Source organism: Elaeis guineensis, chromosome 8 (genome assembly GCF_000442705.2).
Source record: "Elaeis guineensis isolate ETL-2024a chromosome 8, EG11, whole genome shotgun sequence".
NCBI lineage: Eukaryota > Viridiplantae > Streptophyta > Magnoliopsida > Arecales > Arecaceae > Elaeis > Elaeis guineensis.
The window spans coordinates 132,396,488-132,415,390 of NC_026000.2; the positions used below are offsets into that span (position 1 = coordinate 132,396,488).

Consider the following 18,903-nt stretch of genomic DNA (forward strand, 5'->3'; position numbering starts at 1 on the left):
CTCAAGAGACAATATGCCTTGACGAGCCGACTCAAGTTTGGCTCCAGAAGATTGAAGGTCGGCAGTCAGACGGGAGACTTTCTCCTGAAGTTTCACCTCCCGCTCGATCATCGCTTGAAGTTGTTCAAGGGCAGCCGCCTTCTCAGCATTGGCAGCCGCCACTTTATCCATCCATGTCTGACAGAAGTCGGCAACATTTCGATAGCTGACCTCCAAGTCGAACATGTCATGTGCCAACTACAAGCAGAAGATAAATCGGATCAGATTAAAAAAAAAGGTATGAAGAAAAACTTACCCCGAGTATCAACGAATAGAAAGAGGAAAACATCTCGACGATGGTTCTATTCTTTCTGTTCTCTCGATTAGCTGGGAGAAGAGCAGTTCGATGAGTTGCTTGGCCAATGCCAGATTGGCCAAAGCCGACTCATCCTCAGAAACTCTAATGTCAAAATGAACAGTGTGACCCACCAATGATCCATCGTCTGCCGAAGTCGTCGGCGCCTTCCCCCGATCTTCTGTCGGTAGCCCCGCATTTGAAAATATAGAGAAATTAGAGCTCGACTGTGCTGGGAGGGTTCCACTGGAGGAACCTCAGCCCAAACCTCAGTTGGTGGAGCTACCGATGGTGCTACGATAACTTCATCTTCTTTTGCCACCCCACCCTCAACGGACGGCACTTTAGGAAGTGCTGTCGGGGCCGACAGTGCCAAAATTGGCTCAAAATCGATACCGATGGTACATCATATTTTTTATCGATAAAGTAGGAGCCTGACCCTTCTACGATGGTTGGAAGGGTCCAGCTTCAGATGCTACTACCTTCTTCTTGACAGCATGCTGACGAATATCGACGGTCGATACTCGCACCCTGACTGCATAGCTACAATCGGATCAAGAAAGTCAGTACAATTCAAAAACAAACAAAGAAAAAATAAAAGTGATCAACTATACTATACCTAAAGTGGTGACCGAACTAAGGCCAGCATTGTAGAGATCTTGTTCGATCATCAGCTCTCTCTGCGGTGGACCGCCATATCCTTCAGTTGGTGAAAATCCTCTTGATCGTCGACCTCCACCCGACTGTTCTCGTTGGGGCCGATCTTTGGATCACCCCAGCATGAAGGAAAACCCAAGGAAGAGAAGAGAAAAAAAAAAGAATTGGTTCTTCTATCCATGAATGGACGATGGAAGATCGATAATGAGGGAAAAGTCTTTTCTTGGATTAAAGAGCCACCAACCTTTGGCCTTTGGATGGAGACGAAGAACAAAGAAAGTGCGGAAAAATAAAGACGAGGCTCGATCGTATTAGCCGACACAACAAAGCAAAACTAATTATTAGCCGGACCGAGTTCGGTGCCAGCTGAGCGGGGCAAAGACCATAATAGTCAAGCAAATTTTGGACGAACTTTGGAATCAAAATTGAAAACCCGCCCAAAGGTCTTCGACATAGAAGGCCACCTGGTCCGAAGGAGGAGAGTTCACCCAACCATCGGCGTCAGACGCAAAGAGTTGATACTGCTCTAGGATACGATATTGCTTCTGAAGCCATTTAACATTGGTTCAAATAGTGAAGAAACTCCACTTTCGAACCTGATGGAGAGTCGTCGGCCGGATTCTCCGACCGACTATCTGAGAAGAAGAAGTCCTAGCCATGAAAAAGGAAAACTAGAGAGAATCAAAAAGGAGATGGACCCAAGAAGGAAGGACAAAAACACTTAACCTAAAAGCTAAAAACAAAAAGGCGAAGAAGGAACCCTGGAGTCTTCTGGTGCTGGGGCGACCTTCCGGCAGAATTTCTGTAGTAGGGATGAAGACAAAATGCAATGTAAAAATTTGATCGAAAGCGATCCTATATATATAGATCCCTCAACGATCAGGATGGAAGTGGTCAAATCAGAATCTCATCAGATGACAACATATGGCAACATCCGGATCGACCATTGATCGGATGGTTCGATGCACCTGCTCCTGATCGTGCCACCTCACCATCATCTGCGTGAACAGCTCCGATCCAATGACATTCGGATACGTGATCAAAATCTACTGGTCAGAATCGTATCGTCCAACGCCGAATTATCTTCCTGAAATGATGTCCGATACAACGTCCGATATCGAATTTCCTATCGACATAACAGCCAATAATGATTTTGCACCCACGAAACGATAAAACAACAGAGAATTCTCGACTAGCAGTCAAGTCGGAGCTCGAGGTAACACGTGACGACTCCTTCATCCAAATGACAGACTACGTAATAATATACATGTCAAATCATCTTGGACTTGAGAGTGGGGAGCAACTATTGGACAAATCAACCGACCCCTGACTCCAACTCTACATCAGCCGCATAAGCACATTACGCCGACTCACAATCGATGACCGACTGATAGTCGACTACTATCAACCATCAGCTAATAATTTGGTTAACTCCCAATCGAAGACCATCGACATATCAGAATTACCAGCCGATGCACATTCAGATCTTCTACCGACTTATTAGTATTACCGACATATAGTCAGTCTATCTGTTCAACATATTCTAATCGTTATGAACGATTATCGATGATTATGGTCCGATAATCTAGCATCATAAAAAGTGAAATCACGTACTCGACAGTTACATCAGAATCATCTATAAAATGAAAGTAAACGAGCAACAGATAAGATAATTCTGAGCCAAAACTTTTCATTCTCATATTCTTATTAACTGTTCACTAACCTCCTCTCTGACTTAAGCATCGAGGATCTCCGTCGAACACAACTCGATCTGTAAAACTTGTCTTACGGATGCTTTTCACCGACAACAGACGACAGAAAATTGACCGCAAATTTAATTATAAAACTAATAAATTATTAATAAAAAAAATTTAACTTTTAAATTTATTTTTAAAATTAATATTAAAAAAAATATGATACGCTATAAAAACCACCCATATAATATTTTTTAGTGCCCACCCATATGATTTTTGTTCATCAGAAGTGGGTGAGCTCCAGGTCCAGGTCAATTGCTTCACTTGGACATTCTTTGGTAGAAAGTAAATGCACCACTTTAGATATGCGGGTAGCGGCCTATCAGGCTCATCTTTTACTGGCTTCTTAGCCTTAAAAAGGCTGGGAAAGTAGAAAGCTAACTCGGACCAAATATTGGGAATCAGGACTCACCGCTCCACGGGTCATGTCATTTAAAACACCTGCATGTTTAAACAGAAAATGTAATAAATTAGAATGTTTCTTGAAAAAAAAAAAAAAAGGAAAAACCGCAACACACAAGTCTCCGCTGAGCAACAACATTATTGTCCGTTCTTTATAGAAAACTGATGAAACAACAAACAAGTCTTCCAACGGACCCTACCTAAAGGATGGGTAAAACACCTAATCAACCATTGTTAAAGTTAGGCCCGAAATAAGACGAGCTTAAAAGGCCCTCCAGCCACAAATTTCCACAAGTGTTCCCGTCGCAAGGTTTGTTTCCGGGTGCAGGAATGGTTCAATAGAATCATTCACATGAATTTCTGCATGCTTTTTCATCCCAGCAAATCAACCAGAAACCGAGTACTGGAGCTAATCCCGTCCGCCTGCCTGACAAATATTTACGATCCCCCACGCTCAAACTATGTCTGCACGCAATAATCCCTCCCACCGAACATACTTCATCCAGATAGAGACCCCCCCCCTCCGAATTCACATTAACTGCACTCACCAGTTTCAACCTAGTTGGCACATAAATACATCATCTAAAAATCAGCTCGAAAGCACATGTTGATGGCCTATATCACAATGGAGGTGAACACGCCATCATCTGAGGCAAGAATATTCACCCACTGGTGGGCCTTCAGCCGAGAAACCACAAATTCAAAAGCTTAAAGTAGCATAAGCCACGCTGCAAAAGCACAACTGACGCGAATCCGAAAGCAAAAATAACAAAATTTTAAACATAGTTTTCCGCTTCATATTAAGCTGAGTTTTAACACATCTCAAGCAAAATGGGCGCACCTGACGCCAAAGTACGGTACTAGAGAAGAGATAAACTCTTACAACATGTCATCAAACATTTATTCTTCGACATCTTTTTTTTGAAGAAAGATGGAGACTACTACACTCGGACACACCACCAAACACCGATTGTCCTTGAACATCAACACATCAAAGCCAGGCAAGCATCCTACTTCTTGCTGTCCATTGCTCGGATCAAGTCAACAACTCGTGAGCTGGAAGGGTAAACAACATTGTCAAAAGTCTCATACACAACTGAGAGGGAAGATAAACGCAACAAGATAATCACTGGGATCAAGGTACTGTCATTGAGTCCAGTACCGCGTAATGCAAAAGTATGGAAGACATTACCTGTAGCCCCATTCATTGTCGTACCAAGCCACCATCTTGACGAAGTGATCATTCAGAGCGATTCCAGCCTTGGCATCGAAAATGCTGGACCTGCATCAATCGAAACAGAGCACTTAAAATAACAATTTTCAAATGTTCTAATCCATTCATCAATCAAATGCAAGCAACTAGATCAACCACACCAATTGTTTCCTATCAAGATTTGAACAATGTTGATACCTGCTGTCACCAATAAAGTCGGTGGACACCAAGTCGTCTTCGGTATAACCCAAGATTCCCTTGAGCCTTCCCTCAGACTCTTCCCTGTGCGCACAAAATGAAACAAGTAAATACAATCCGCCTCTGCTTTGGCTTTGGTTAGAGGATGCTCATAAAAACCCGGGTATCACCAAGAAAAAGATAGCATATATTCTGGCATTTACCAGCATTAACAGAACAAATAGCCTCCAATGCAACAGATGAAAAGCATATACCACTTTGCTTACATATAAATTGCATCAACTACAATGGACAGGACATTAGGACAAGCACCTAACGAACTTAAAGAGAGGTAGTAGATTTTCTTAAAATAGAACAATAAATAATCTTGCCAAAATTTATTTACTATAAGACTTACTTAATAGCAGCCTTAATATCAGCATATGTGGCTGATTTCTCGATCCTGACAGTGAGATCGACAACAGACACATCGACGGTTGGAACACGGAAAGCCATTCCAGTCAACTTTCCATTTAAGGCAGGAAGCACTTTGCCAACAGCCTGTGTGAACAACAAAACAGCAATATTGGAATTATATTTACAAGTCAATTATATCCAAATTTAACATATTTTACTTGTAATGTATAAGGATGATCGTGTAAAGATATATGGCTCACATGAACCTCCAGTTAAAAAAACACGCCTAATTTCTATTAAATATATTTTTCCCTCTGAATAAACAACACCGCTCACTCTGTCTCGAGGTGAACGAGAAACACTAAGAAACAAATCAACTAAAAGCGGAGATGTATCCTTAAATTCAACATACAAAAATTATAATAAAAAAAAAAAAAAAAAAAAAAAACTTTCTTCAGTTAAAAGGTTAACAGGTGCTCAACCCACGATCAAACAAACAAGGCAACCTGGATGAAGTTTATGATCAGCCCAATAATAAGATCTTTTATATCCTCAAACCCAAGTTAAAACATCCAATTATTCTGCCAAATTAACTAGCAAATCAAAATACATAATTATGGGGGGAAGGAAACAACCTTAAGCAATAAGAAAATATGATCACCAGAAAATTAAGTCACACCAAGCTTTATTAATTCAAAATATTTGCTTAAGAAACCCAAATTTTATTATTGTAAATGAGAGAAAAGAATAAAACACTAAATCTGAACATTGGTATGCATGACATTCTCCACATCCCAGTATTTCCATCATCCCTAAATAAGAAGATGAAAATAAAACAAAAATCTCCTCTAAGAGAAGATACAAATTGCATGAAGAAAAAGCAGTTATTGATCAAAAGAAGTATGAATGAATCGATGTTAGGGAAATACCTTGGCAGCACCAGTGCTGCTAGGAATGATGTTAAAGCTGGCAGCTCGTCCACCCCTCCAGTCCTTGCTGGATGGCCCATCAACAGTCTTCTGAGTAGCTGAAGCACAGAAAATGGACTCGTATCAAATTACAGCCATTGAAATAATGCAACCCAATTAAAAAATCAAGCATATATTTCCAGCAATATATACCAGTGATGGAATGCACTGTGGTCATCAAACCCTCAATGATGCCAAATTTATCATTGATGACCTATCACAATTCAACATCCAACATAATCAGCCGTTTGTCATTGCATACTACGAGTAGATGACAAAAACATAAAACCATAAAGGCAGAATATTACCTTGGCCAGAGGAGCTAGACAGTTTGTGGTGCAGCTAGCATTGGAGACGATATCAATGTCAGACTTGTATTCATGCTCGTTCACACCCACCACAAACATAGGAGCATCTTTGCTAGGAGCAGAGATGATGACCTTCTTGGCACCACCCTGATGTTTAACAAGATTTGTCCAACAAGAAAGATCAGCTGAATCTAATGCTTTTCATTATGAATCATTAAGAAAAAGCATAAACGCAAAAAAAAAAAATGTATTTTGACTTTTTCCTCTTGAACATGAAGCAGAAGAATAAAAATCTAGGCACAAGAAATATTCATATGTTGATGGCATTTTTCTTTTGTATGGTGTTTACGGGTTGTCAAAGGGCATTTTGACAAGTCCGGTCATACTCAGAAAAAATATTTAACAAATATCTCGACAATAAACAGTAAATTCACAACCTAGGATCTCAACTAAACACCAAAACCTTGCAGAGAGCGCTCATAGACAAACACAAACCATAAACGCCATATTAAACAACTAGATGTTATATATCTGGATCCTATTTGAACATGCAGAAGAAATCAACCATCCAGAAAGGATCTTAACATACAAGAACAATCAAACCTATTTTGATCTATTGCTAGCATAGTCAAATAATATAACCCAACTAGATAAAACTGATTCAAATGATAAGTACCTTCAGGTGAGCAGAAGCCTTCTCCTTGTCAGTAAAGACACCAGTAGACTCCACAACATACTCTGCACCAGTTTCACCCCATGGGATCTCCTCAGGGTTCCTACACAAAAGCAGCAGTTACAGCTACTCCTATTGCCAGACCAAATCAACAATGAACATACAAATAGATTTATTAAAAAAAAAAAATCATCAGAAAGGGCAGTAGAGATCAGCCTACCTAATGCCAAAGACAGTGACTTGCTTCTCGCCAAAGAGAAGGGTCTTCGAGTCCTTAACCTTGATATCGTGGTGCTTCCACTTCCCATGCACGGTATCATACTTAAACATGTACGTCTGTAGTTCATGATCCAAAAAAACACACACCAAAAAAAAAAAAAAAGGTTCATTAGATACAAAATTAGACGCCGCAACACAAACACAAACGGATTTTTTGTGTGGTGTGTGGTGGTGTGTGATGCTGCAACACAAACACAAACGGATTTGTGTGCGCGAGCGCGCGCATGTGCGTGAGCGGCTGTGGTGTTTTTCTTTCTTTCTTTCTTTTTTTTTTTTTTGTTTTTTGGGCGGCGATCGACAAAATTTTTTGGCCTTCTTTTTTGTTAAATAAATTAGAAGCCTCCGTGAAACACTAAAATCTAAATCGAGCACGATCGATCCGTAAAAAAATCCGAGCTAAAGCTCATGCATCACGATCTCCTACATAAAATCGTGCGGATCGACAGAATTATATATAACTATTTCTAGACAACTAATCAAAGTGACGATGGATTAGTAGATACCAAGAAACGGCAAGAGTAGTAACAATCTATCAAAATAATTGACGTATTACGATAAAAATTCCACACATCAGATCATCAGATCCGTAGATCAGTAAAATTACAAAAGGATATCGCTTAATACCATGTAGTCAGTGCTGATAAACGGATCATTGACGGCCACCAACTCAATATCACTGCTCTGAAGCGCGACCCTGGCGACCAAACGCCCGATCCTTCCAAACCTAACACCACCAAACCAGACCATAAGAAATCAAAACTAAAACCTCAAAAAGATTCATCAGATCCCTGATCATCAAGATCAAAACCCTAAATCCAGACAAAAATAAGAAAAAAAGGGCCAGGAACCAACCATTGATGCCGATCTTGATCTTCTTCTCACCTGCTGCTCAAAAAATTCACAAAAAAAAGAAAAAATCACCAAAAATCAGAAAACAACGATCAAAGAGGAAAGATCCAAGTAGAAGAATAACGAGACAGAGACAGAAGAGTTTACCCATCGCGATTGGATATCAGAGAGAGACGCTGAGGAGAGAGAGAGAGTGTTTGAAAGAGACGTGGAGGAACTGGTGGGGGTTTAGCTGCTGATATAAAGACCAGGAAAAAAAAGCATACATTGGAAACCTAGCGTTTCTAGAAGCTAACAGAAACCACCGGTTTGGACCTGACTGTTCTGGTTCTGATAGACCTCAGTCATTGGTACTAAACAGTGGTCCACCAACATGGATCATTTCCATTGATTAATATTTAAATTAATTTGCCAATAAGAGAGAGGAACACAGTAGCAGTGGCGTTCCGGCGGCGCAGGAAATGGGTAAACTGCCCCGGGTGCCACGTCACCATCAAGGGGGGCGTGATCCGCGACGCCGGTTCACGCAAGAGTCAAGTTGAGGTGCGGCCAGGGAAGAAGAACGCCACTGGAGTTTGGGTTGAATTACGGGATATGCCACTGATTCCCGGGTTCGAAGAGGGAATCTTCCGTTTCTGGAGGCTTCTTTCTGGGGGAAGCCGGTGGGTTTGGGTAGGAGCCTGCCATTCCGTGACCGGACGCCGCCCAAGGATTTCGGTCTCAACCTAGGTGCGCCGATGATGACCAAAATGCCCACAGTGTGACGAGGGAAGAAGCAATAAGAGGGTCTTAGGAAGATGCATTGGGTCAATTCGAGACAAAATGAGAAAGTGGGTCCAGCCCAGCCAACATGTTTGAAGGCTTAATTGGAACTCGGCCATGTTGGCTTGCCCTTGATCATGTTAAAGTATTTAGGAGATGTTTGGTTGAAAAAAATGAGATTTAGAATCGAAATAGGAACAAATGACTTCCATTTTAACATTTGATTGAAGAATTTCATTCCAATTTTATTCCAGAGAGAAATGAAAATGATCCAATCCTCCTAAACTCATTCATATATCTTCTCTACAGATTCAAAGTTATTTCAAGGTTTAAAATTAAATTTTCTAAAATACCCTTCATCTTTCATTTCTCCTTTGGAAACCCTGATAACCCCGATGACCCCCGATAACCCCTGATGGCCATGGACTCCCTCGATAACCTGATAGAAAAAAAGATGGTAGAGAAACCCTAGCCTTTGGTAGATCTCCCTGGCTCCCCTCTCGTTGCCGTCGCTTTCAATCCTCCACCTTTTGCCGACGGCCGACTGTGCCGACCTCTCCTCTCCTCTTCTCTCATCATCGATCGATCTGGTCTCCGATCCCTCTCCGCCTCTCTTTTCCGCTTCTGGACTCTCTCTCTTGCCGTCGCCGACGCACTCTTGTTTCTTCGAAGTTTATCTCTTCTTCCCTTCTATTCCTTTCTCCTCCCATGTCTAGTCCCACTCCTTGACCAGAACCCTAACCCTAATTAACATTTTATTGGCCATTGCCTCTCACCACTTGTATATTACATAGTATTTTCGTTCTTAACTACAACTTGACCAAGTTGTAATTTTGTAAATTACATAGTGGAAAAGCTCGTATTATAAGATTTTCTGGAGGTAGGATGTGCAGAACTTATGTATCTCCAGATTATGTATGGATTTTGCTTCTTATATTATATTTGCTTATATAAATTAAAGCTTCAATATCTAGAACATGTTTTTCTTTCCTTACGTTTGTTATTTGATGTTATAATGGATTTACCATTTTTCAGTCAATAATTTTATTTATGTTATAATTGGAGAATGAACAAGAGAAGGGCTTATGTTGACTCTATTTTTCAAGATGTGTCATATTTCTCTTCACTCTCTAAAGTTTGTCATACTCTAATATTTATTTGTTCTGAAGTTGAAATAAGTTGAAGTTCACTGCTTGTAACTGATGAATGCCTAAAGACCTAAATAGGTGCACTAAAACTTCTTATGGAAGCTTGATTTGTCAGAAAACTCAAAATGGTGACAGGGTTATTTTGTTTATCATGATTACTACAAATCTACATCAAAGTATTTGCCTAATATATTTGATTTGATGCATCACAGGTGCTGTAGAGAATTTAATGAACGATTTTTTTCGAGATTAATATGTTATGTATGATTCGTAATGGTTTTCTTGGATATGAAGTATTAGGGTATGAGATTAGGATTGGTGACACCTAGAATGACAAATTGTACATTTTGGAGCCTCTATTTTCATTTCTTATCTCCAATTCATCAGTATATAAACAGAACCTGATGTACAAAATATTACAGATGGGGGCCTCTAAACAAGATTTTGTGTATTAAAGATAGGGTTGGTAGATTTTTCCTAGAAAAAGGGACTGGTAGATGGAGCATTAGGACCTATTTGGGTAATCCAATAGGATTGGGATGGGTTTTTTATTGCATTCACAGATGGGGCAGCCGACTTGTGCATGGCCCATATAAAGCCAACACCCCTCAAGCCTAAATCTTGGGTAAAAAAAAAATAAAAAAAATATATATGAGTCCCATTTTTTTTCTTCCTGCTGGCAGGGCAGCCGGAATATTCTTGTTATTGCTGTGCCATCATAATTATGTTATTCCTTCTATGTTATGCTATACTAGTTTGCCTTTCTACTTCTTTGTTCCTTTGATGTACACATGTTACTTTCATTACTTATATCTATATCTTATAACTAGGTGCTTTTTCATTTTATAATAAAGCATTGGACTCTTATTTATCAATTTTATTTTATTGGTTATCAATATTTTTGCTAAAAATAATACTATGGATAACTGTGTATACAGAAAATGGCTCGTCGCCCTATGAATTTGAGAAGGAGAAGAATGCATACATTAGCATTATGTGTATGATGTTTGTGGTATATATGACTTGGTATTTCACGAGATTGATCTATCTTAGGAGGTGTCAGTTGATAGCAAAAAAAAAAGAGAGAAAATTGTTAAGAATTAAAAACCTAAATAAGCTTATTAATGAGAATGACAGAATATGTGTGAGTCAACTCCGAATGGATAGAAGAATATTTAGTAAACTCTGTGAGATGCTTAGAAATATTGGGGGATTGAGAGATTTTCGAAACATATCCTTGTAAGAAATTGTTGCTATGTTTCTTTATACAGTAGCCCACCATCAGAAAAATAGGACAATTCAAAATTAGTTTGATAGAAGCAGAGAAACCATGAGTCGACAGTTTCACTTATGTGTTAAAGCTATATTGAAATTACATAGAGTTTTGTTCAAAACTCTTAGCTTATTACAGAAGACTACACAAATGATGCATGAATATTTTCAAGGTATATGATAATACACCTTATTCTATTTTCTTATTACTTAGATATTTTTGTAAATTTTTTTTAGTGTTTTAGAATTGCTTAGGAGCATTAGATGGTACATTCATTAGAGTGATCGTTTCTGTCGAGGATAAATCAAGGATCGAACAAGAAAAAGTGATATTGCAACTAATGTCTTAGACATTTGTTCGCCTGACATGCAATTTATATATGTGCTGTCTGATTGGGAGGATTCTGCACATGATGCCCGTGTGCTTCGAGATGCTATGAGTAGGCCAAATGGTTTCAGAGTGCCTCAAAGTATGTATATATATTGATGAACACAAATATATAAATGAAGCTCATTTTAATTTTCTTGCCTTATAATTACAATATGTAATGCTTTTTCATTTTATATGTCAAGGTTGCTATTACTGGTTGATTCTGAATACACCAATGGAGAGAGATTTCTTGCCCCATATAGAGGGCAATGTTATCATTTCAATGAGTGGAGAAATGGATGACGACTACAGTCTGTAGAAGAATATTTCAACAAAAACATGCTTAAGCTAGGAATATAATTGAGAGTGTTTTGGATTGCTCAAGGGACGATGGGCAATTCTTAGGAGTCCTTCGTTTTTTCCTATACAGACCCAATGTCGTATTATTATGGCTTGCTGTCTCCTTCATAACTTAATAAGGAGGTATATGCATAGAGACCCTATAGAAGAGGAAGAAAAGGAAGAGAATGAAGAGGAAGAGGAAGGAGAGGAAGAACAAGGAGAGGATGAAGTTGAGTTCATCATCACTCTTGAGACATCTGACCATTGGACCAATTTTAGAAACACTTTAGCTCAACAAATATTTAACAATTGGAGATTTATATCTTTTAGGAGTTGATTGTGTTTTATGTTTTATGTTTTTATATTTTTGTTTAAGTATTTTAGTTGAATATCAGAACATTGGACCTAGCATATTATGGATTTGTTATGAATTATTTACTTGTTATGAAACTATTTGTTATATGGTTCTACTTATTTGTGTACTTTATATTTAAATTTTAATAATATTATTGTTATATACTTGTAATATATGTTATTTTTAAGATAATGGCTATACTTGTTATGACCATTAAAGTCATAATTTATAATTATTATAGGATGGAATCTGATGAACGTAGTCAAGTTAATCGTGGTAGAGGAAAGAACAAGCGTCTATGAAAAATGATGAGGAAGCGATGTTAGTGGAATACCTTCAGGAGTTGTCTACTGATCCCATATGAAAAGGAGAGGATGATTTTAAGAATGGATATATGCACAAGTTGGAGAAAATGATTGAAGAAAAATTATCTGATTGTGGTTTGAAGGATACTCCACATGTTGAATCCAGGATAAAATATCTAAAGCAAAAGTATAGTGCTATTGTAGAGATATTATCACAAACAGGATGCACATGAAATGATGAAAAGAAGATAATCTCTTATGATAAAATATGGTGCATGGAGTGGTGCAAGGTACATTTTATAAATATTAATTTTGTAACTCAAATAATATTTTGTTTATTGTTCATCTCTTAATATATATGATTTTCTAATGACAGGTGCATGAGTCTGCCAAAGATTTGTGGAAAGTAGCTTTTTCTCATCTAGATGTACTTGAAGAGATCAATGGGAAGGACAGGACGATAGAAAAGGATGCTGAAACATTTGCAGAGGCTATTAAAAATATAGAGAGAGAGGAGGCAGCTATTTTGAGTGATAAAGATTCAGTGGACCTTAGCATGGATGAGGATGATGGAGGCCACTTGGTTACACAGCCTCCTTCGATAGAGAAGACAACCAGTAGCAGTTCGAGAAAGGCAAAGAAGCAGAAAGTTATCCAACAGAAGGAAGCAAGGATGGCGAGAGAATCCGATCCTATGAAGGAGACTTTAGAGGCCATATCTACGACCCTCGAGATATTTATGTTGCACATGGATATGCATTTTGGTACCATAGCTGAAGCAATGGCACGTGAGTAAGAGATGGCTGAGAAGAATACGGCGAGAGTAGTGGAGGAGCTACTTATATTAGAGGTATTGACTAGTGTGAAGTGATAAAGATGGCTGATATTCTCGCAGCAGAGCCTAACAAGAGTATAGTATTCTTCTCCCTTCCACCACAGTTAAAGAGGTAGTACGTGTTTAGCCTCCTTGACTAGGGCATTGGTGCATCAGGTTTTAGACACTAGTATTTCATGTGATGCTATTGTTGGAGTGCTTGACTTTTTGTTATGGAAATGTGAGAATCTTTTGGTTAGATTTTCATGGTCATGATGATGTTGGATCAGTGAATTGGATCATGTTTGTTTTGTTTGGACTGAGATTTGATCAAATTTGGAGGTTGCTGGCATATCTGTTCTCCTATATTTGGCTATGATATATATCATTTGCAGGATTGTCATGATTTATTTGAATCTTGATAATTTTGATATGACAAATGATGTGCGGTTTAGGTCTTGGAATAATATAAAATTATGGCATCATCTGCTTTCACATCTTCGGACTCCAAAATGCATGTTTAGATGAGATAAGGGCTAAATTTATTTTAAGTAGATCAATTTAGAATTATTTTTAACTTCAGTAGTCTAATATAATATTGATAAATAAATATAGAAAATAGACTTATTTTCCTTCCTTTTCTTGTTGCTTGATTACATTGATGGAACAAGATCGGACAAACCAATCCTTTGTTAAAATATTTATTGTTGGCTTGCATTCCATTCAAAATTGTTATTCTCGAATATACTGATTTTTCAAGGAGGTAATGTTATTGGCTGCAATAACCTTGCTATATCTGACAAAAGAGTTAGCTGCAAGCATGTCAGTTTGCATACATCAGTTGATGGCTCTGCCAAAGTTGCAGTGGTATGCCCTCTATTTTTTTTTAGTATATTATCTTAAATTGCTTCTTTGCTTCCATGACTTGTGATGGGAAAAGATTGGTGGCCCAGCTACGTTTAATAATTATGGCCTTACTACAGGTTGTGATATGGGGCATATAATTTGGAACACATTGTATCATTTTATCAGAGCTTATTTTTCTAATACTTATGTCTATTTGCTAATCATTTGCTATTTCATTTACCTGGATATTAAAAGTGAAGAGATACAGACTGTGTTTACTTATTCATATATTTAATATCTTGGTATTTTAAATGACCTTGCAGGAAGGATCAAATCCTGTTATTGCAAAATCTGGTAACCAAATAAAGAAGCTCTCTGTTCAAGACAAAGATCTGATTGTTCAGGGTGGCATTATTGATTTGATTCCTGGTAATTCATACTCCACATTCTCTAAATCCTAACTGAAATATCCCCTTAAGTCTCAAATTTCTGTTGATGCAAGTCACTGACCTACATGTTTTTCTTGTTGCATTCAAATTAATAATTTGCTCTTTATCCTGAAGCTTTTGCTCATGTTATTCAACCTCTCAGTCTTTCTGTTGATGCAATCTCTGAGCTCGGTGGGAGCAATAGCAAGCTACATCTTTTCCACCTTGCATTGAACTTGTTAATTTGCTCCCTATTCTGAAGTTCCAGCTCCTGTTATTCAACCACAGAAGCTATCCTAAAGCATTGATGTGAGTAATGAGAGTTCCAGGCTTGTCTCCATACCATCTGAAGAGTCCTCCAGACTCTCTCTCTCTCTCTCGCACTCTCATTCTCTCTCTCACACACACACATTACATCTTGAAAGGAGAATTTATATAGGGTCACAAAGAGTCGACAGTAGAAATCAAGGTGAGATCTTTTCAGTATTTATAGGTCTTCTTGCACAGACCATAATATTCTTCCACAGCAGATTGCAAGGCAGCTAATAATATGACCATGGAGAAAAAAGTTGAATATATTGGTGAGGAGAAAACACAATCTCAGTTCAATGAGTATGATGAATAAGATCACAATTGGGTGTTCTTATTTGCTCATAATACAAGTTCTGAACAAAAGGAGATCTCTTTTCCCATTTCTATTTTGCGCAAGCAAACTGAGGGCCTGAGGAAATTACAGGAACAAATTGAGGTGACATCACATGATACACGAGTCATCTATTTAGACTAAAGTTTCTCTGATGGAAGAATTTGATTGGTTCCCTCAGGTGTAAAGAAACTTGTAGTTCTGAATAGAAGTGCTAGCTATCGGTTACAATTGCATGTATAAACTAATTCATTGGATTTTGAAAAGGTGCGTGAGTAAAAGATGAAATTACATATTTGCTTTTTAAAAAGGTACGTATTGTGGTTGTGACAGTGAAATTGATGTTGATTTATTATGATTTTTTAAATATTATGATGAACTTCAGCTACCTCTCGATAGAAGAAAGAAGAAGGAAAAGAATGACTGAGTACTAAAAGATGTTGGAATTATCAGCACTTGTTCATATTTTTTCTCATACATATGTGTTATCTATCCTTTTACTATTTTTTTGATTGGATTTTGAGAGCTCCAGCAATTTTTACTTTAGCTTGCTCTTTTTATCTATTATTAATTGCTACCTATTAAAAATTTAGATGTTGAATCTTGTCAAAAGTTTATGTCATTTTTTTCTTCGGTGTTGCAGAAGTGAAGACCAACCTGCTCATTTCTCTTGCAGGTATGTGTATACATGTTTATTTTATTTGCTCTTTATCTTAACATGGAGACAAATGGTTAGAATTGTCATTCAGATATCTTATTCTGTGCATATGAAATTGCTTGATGCTTATGTGCAATCTCAAAGCCATAATTGATGGTAGTTTTATTCTTTTGCAGAGCTGCTTCCTAATATCTCCTGATATTATTAGCATGATCAGTTGCAAGATGATTTCTGTCATTGTGCCTCTAATGAGTCCACTAGATGGCAGTCTTATTGCTAAAAATAGTTGAAAATAGCAGATCCTATCGCATGCTATCATCTTTTTACAATATGATGTAAGAAATAGTTAACAAATACATGAATTTTAATTGCAGTAGCTACTGTGGCCAAAGAGATGTCTTTTATTGTTTAAGGCATTGGTTCGGGCAAACCTAGTTGCCAGATTTTATAATTTAAAAAAAAAATAATAAATTTAAACTAATATTGATGGTGCAGATTGCCTTTATAAAAATTCAATATCTATTAACTTCTACATTGTACCTTTACATGAGATAGTCTGTAATCCATGTAACAGAAAGTAAATTTCAATCTTTTTTTTTTTTGTGTGCATTCAATTTAATATCTGTGATTATACGTTGACAATGGCTGTTATACGTATCAATGCTAGATACAGTTTGATGTTGGTGATTGTAGATTTTATTACTACCATGCTTATTCATGCAACTGGCCAGAAATTTATGATGAAATGCCATTAAAGTTTGCAATTTCTGAACGTTTCATTTATGTATTCAGGGTTGAGGAAGGTTAATTTTTTCTTTTCTTTTCACTAAGCTCTGGATAAACAGATGTAAGCACATTTTTGTTATCTATTTATCAAAGCTCCCATAATAGTTGATTTGTTATCTATTTATTATTTTAAAAAATTTAATTTTTGAAAATTTTTAGTTCAAAGATAAAAATAAAAATTTGAATTGATTCTGATTCCTATATTTAGATGAACCAAATAACAACAATGGAAATCATCTATTTCGATTCCGATTTCGGTCACGAACCAAATGTTTCGGAAGATTTAGCTATTCTGATTCTGATTCCAAAATATTCTGATTTTTATTCCCATTCTGATTTTAGTTACGAACCAAATACCCCTTTATTTACTTATATTTTAATTTCTTTTGGTGGCCTTAGTTGTAGTTAAAAAGATTAATACTTGACGTATGTGGTACATATTGGTTGTTGTAAAATAAATGTCATTGTTGTGGTCCCATCGATGAGTAAATTATTTGGGATTTAAGACCTAATATCTTGGTATTCTTTTACTTTCTTTTATGAAATAGTAAATGCACTTATCTGCCCTGAATTGGCTTATTTCAATTCTGTTTTCTTTGAAGTATTCATTAAAAAATTTAGCGCAACTTACTTTGTATATAGAAAGTCTTATTTTTAATAATTTTAAAAATTTTATCAATCTCCTACTTCCTCTTGTCTAAATAAAATTAAGCTTCTATTTTACACTACTTATACAAACAATACGTGTCTTGCATCCTTTAGAGAAGTATTAACATTTTTTTATATTTTTCACAACTTCAAAATACACCTATCATTTTTTTTGCTCTATCATCAAAAGTTTTATATTTTTAAGATTTGTTGAAAACCACCTTATTCCTCTTTTTATATCACTCATTTTAAATAAAGCACTATGTACAAAAAGCAAAACCTATGAAAACCCTTTTCCTTTGAATACAGTCAAAGAAAGACCCATATGATTGAATTATTAGGTCCAAATGCTTAAAAATATCTCTTGAGCTTTAAAAAGATGCAAGGATTTAGTTATGCATATAATAACTACTAGCACAATGCTCGAGCCTATTGGTTTTATAAATATAGATATGAAAAAATTTGAGGTTGAAAATAGAATATATAGATTGATCTAATTATGAATTTGAATAATTTGAGGACAAATAACTTTTGTTTTGAGAGGACATGACTTTTAATATTGTCATTGTCACTGCTTCCTCCACAGATCTCATGTTATTGTTTTTCAACTTTAGTCATTTTTCTGTGAGTTTTTGTTTTCTAAACCTCCTTGCCTCCATCACTAAATCTTTTCTTTGCAGTGCGTGATGAGCAACCAAAATGACAATGTCACAGAACCCATAAACCTTCCAAAAGTAGGCAACACAACATAGGGGTTATACTTTTTCTCATCTGATCATAACACAATTATGTAACTAAAATAGTGAAAGCAACTATCATAACATCGTAAAGAACTTGCAAACAAGTACCAATTAAGACAAAAGAAACCATCAATTTTATGCAAAAAAAAAAGAAAAGAAAACACATATTTCACTCGATTTGAAAATCCTATATCATTCATAGAAGAAACAGAACTGATTTTAATATGCACTGGTTATGTGAATGGTTATTAGCATAACTTATAAACCAAACTACCTAATCCTATGAGGCATGCTAGGTTTCATCTAATGCAAAATAACTGGTTTCTAAGATGTTACCAAAATTTGTTCTTTTCAAGTGTTGACAGTGATTAACATGAGAGATTCATAAAAAATAACATAAAAATCATAATTTTGTAAAAAGCATATAATCATAATAGCTTAGAATCTCAAAAGATCTGCATGATGTTATGGATCAATTATAATTCTTAAAACTACATACAATATTATTTAAACATCAATACATAACTGAGTTTACTTTGAAGTTTTCTTATTTCATTTTTTAACCAACATAAGAAAAAAATTCAAAAGAAATAAATACCAGGATGTTTCAGCTTCAATTTGTTCCGTGCCGGTGTCAAGCCACTTGCAATGACCAAAGAGAAACATGCAGTAAGTATCTAAATAAAAATAGTGCAAATCTATTCATCTAGTTATTCAACAATGATTTAAAAATAAATAAAATATAAAGTAAAAAA

The 18,903-nt window shown here is 36.6% G+C and overlaps 1 protein-coding gene across 2 annotated transcripts; it reads right to left on the reverse strand.

The window, feature by feature from the left end:
- Positions 1-3,913: 3,913 nt before the first annotated feature.
- On the reverse strand, positions 3,914-8,308 carry LOC105036331 (glyceraldehyde-3-phosphate dehydrogenase, cytosolic). Of its 2 annotated transcripts, none has more exons than XM_073261544.1 (12): positions 8,179-8,308; positions 8,034-8,067; positions 7,807-7,906; positions 7,124-7,239; positions 6,907-7,006; positions 6,231-6,377; positions 6,076-6,136; positions 5,884-5,981; positions 4,956-5,098; positions 4,559-4,642; positions 4,340-4,429; positions 3,914-4,203 (listed from the first exon to the last, which is right to left on the reverse strand). In XM_073261544.1, exons 1-12 carry the CDS (start codon positions 8,180-8,182, stop codon positions 4,158-4,160), a joined length of 1,023 nt encoding a protein of 340 aa, XP_073117645.1. In that variant the 5' UTR covers positions 8,183-8,308; the 3' UTR covers positions 3,914-4,157. The 2 variants fall into 2 exon arrangements, with proteins under 2 accessions (XP_073117645.1, XP_073117646.1); XM_073261545.1 differs by having other exon boundaries at positions 8,034-8,064; positions 8,179-8,197.
- Positions 8,309-18,903: the final 10,595 nt, after the last annotated feature.

Coding starts and splice junctions, on each gene's coding strand:
- LOC105036331 (XM_073261544.1), bottom strand. Junction 7,907..8,033: donor ATCAAGATCGGCATCAATGG/TTGGTTCCTGGC, acceptor TGGTGGTGTTAG/GTTTGGAAGGATCGGGCGTT. Junction 5,099..5,883: donor GCAGCACTGGTGCTGCCAAG/GTATTTCCCTAA, acceptor TTGTTCACACAG/GCTGTTGGCAAAGTGCTTCC.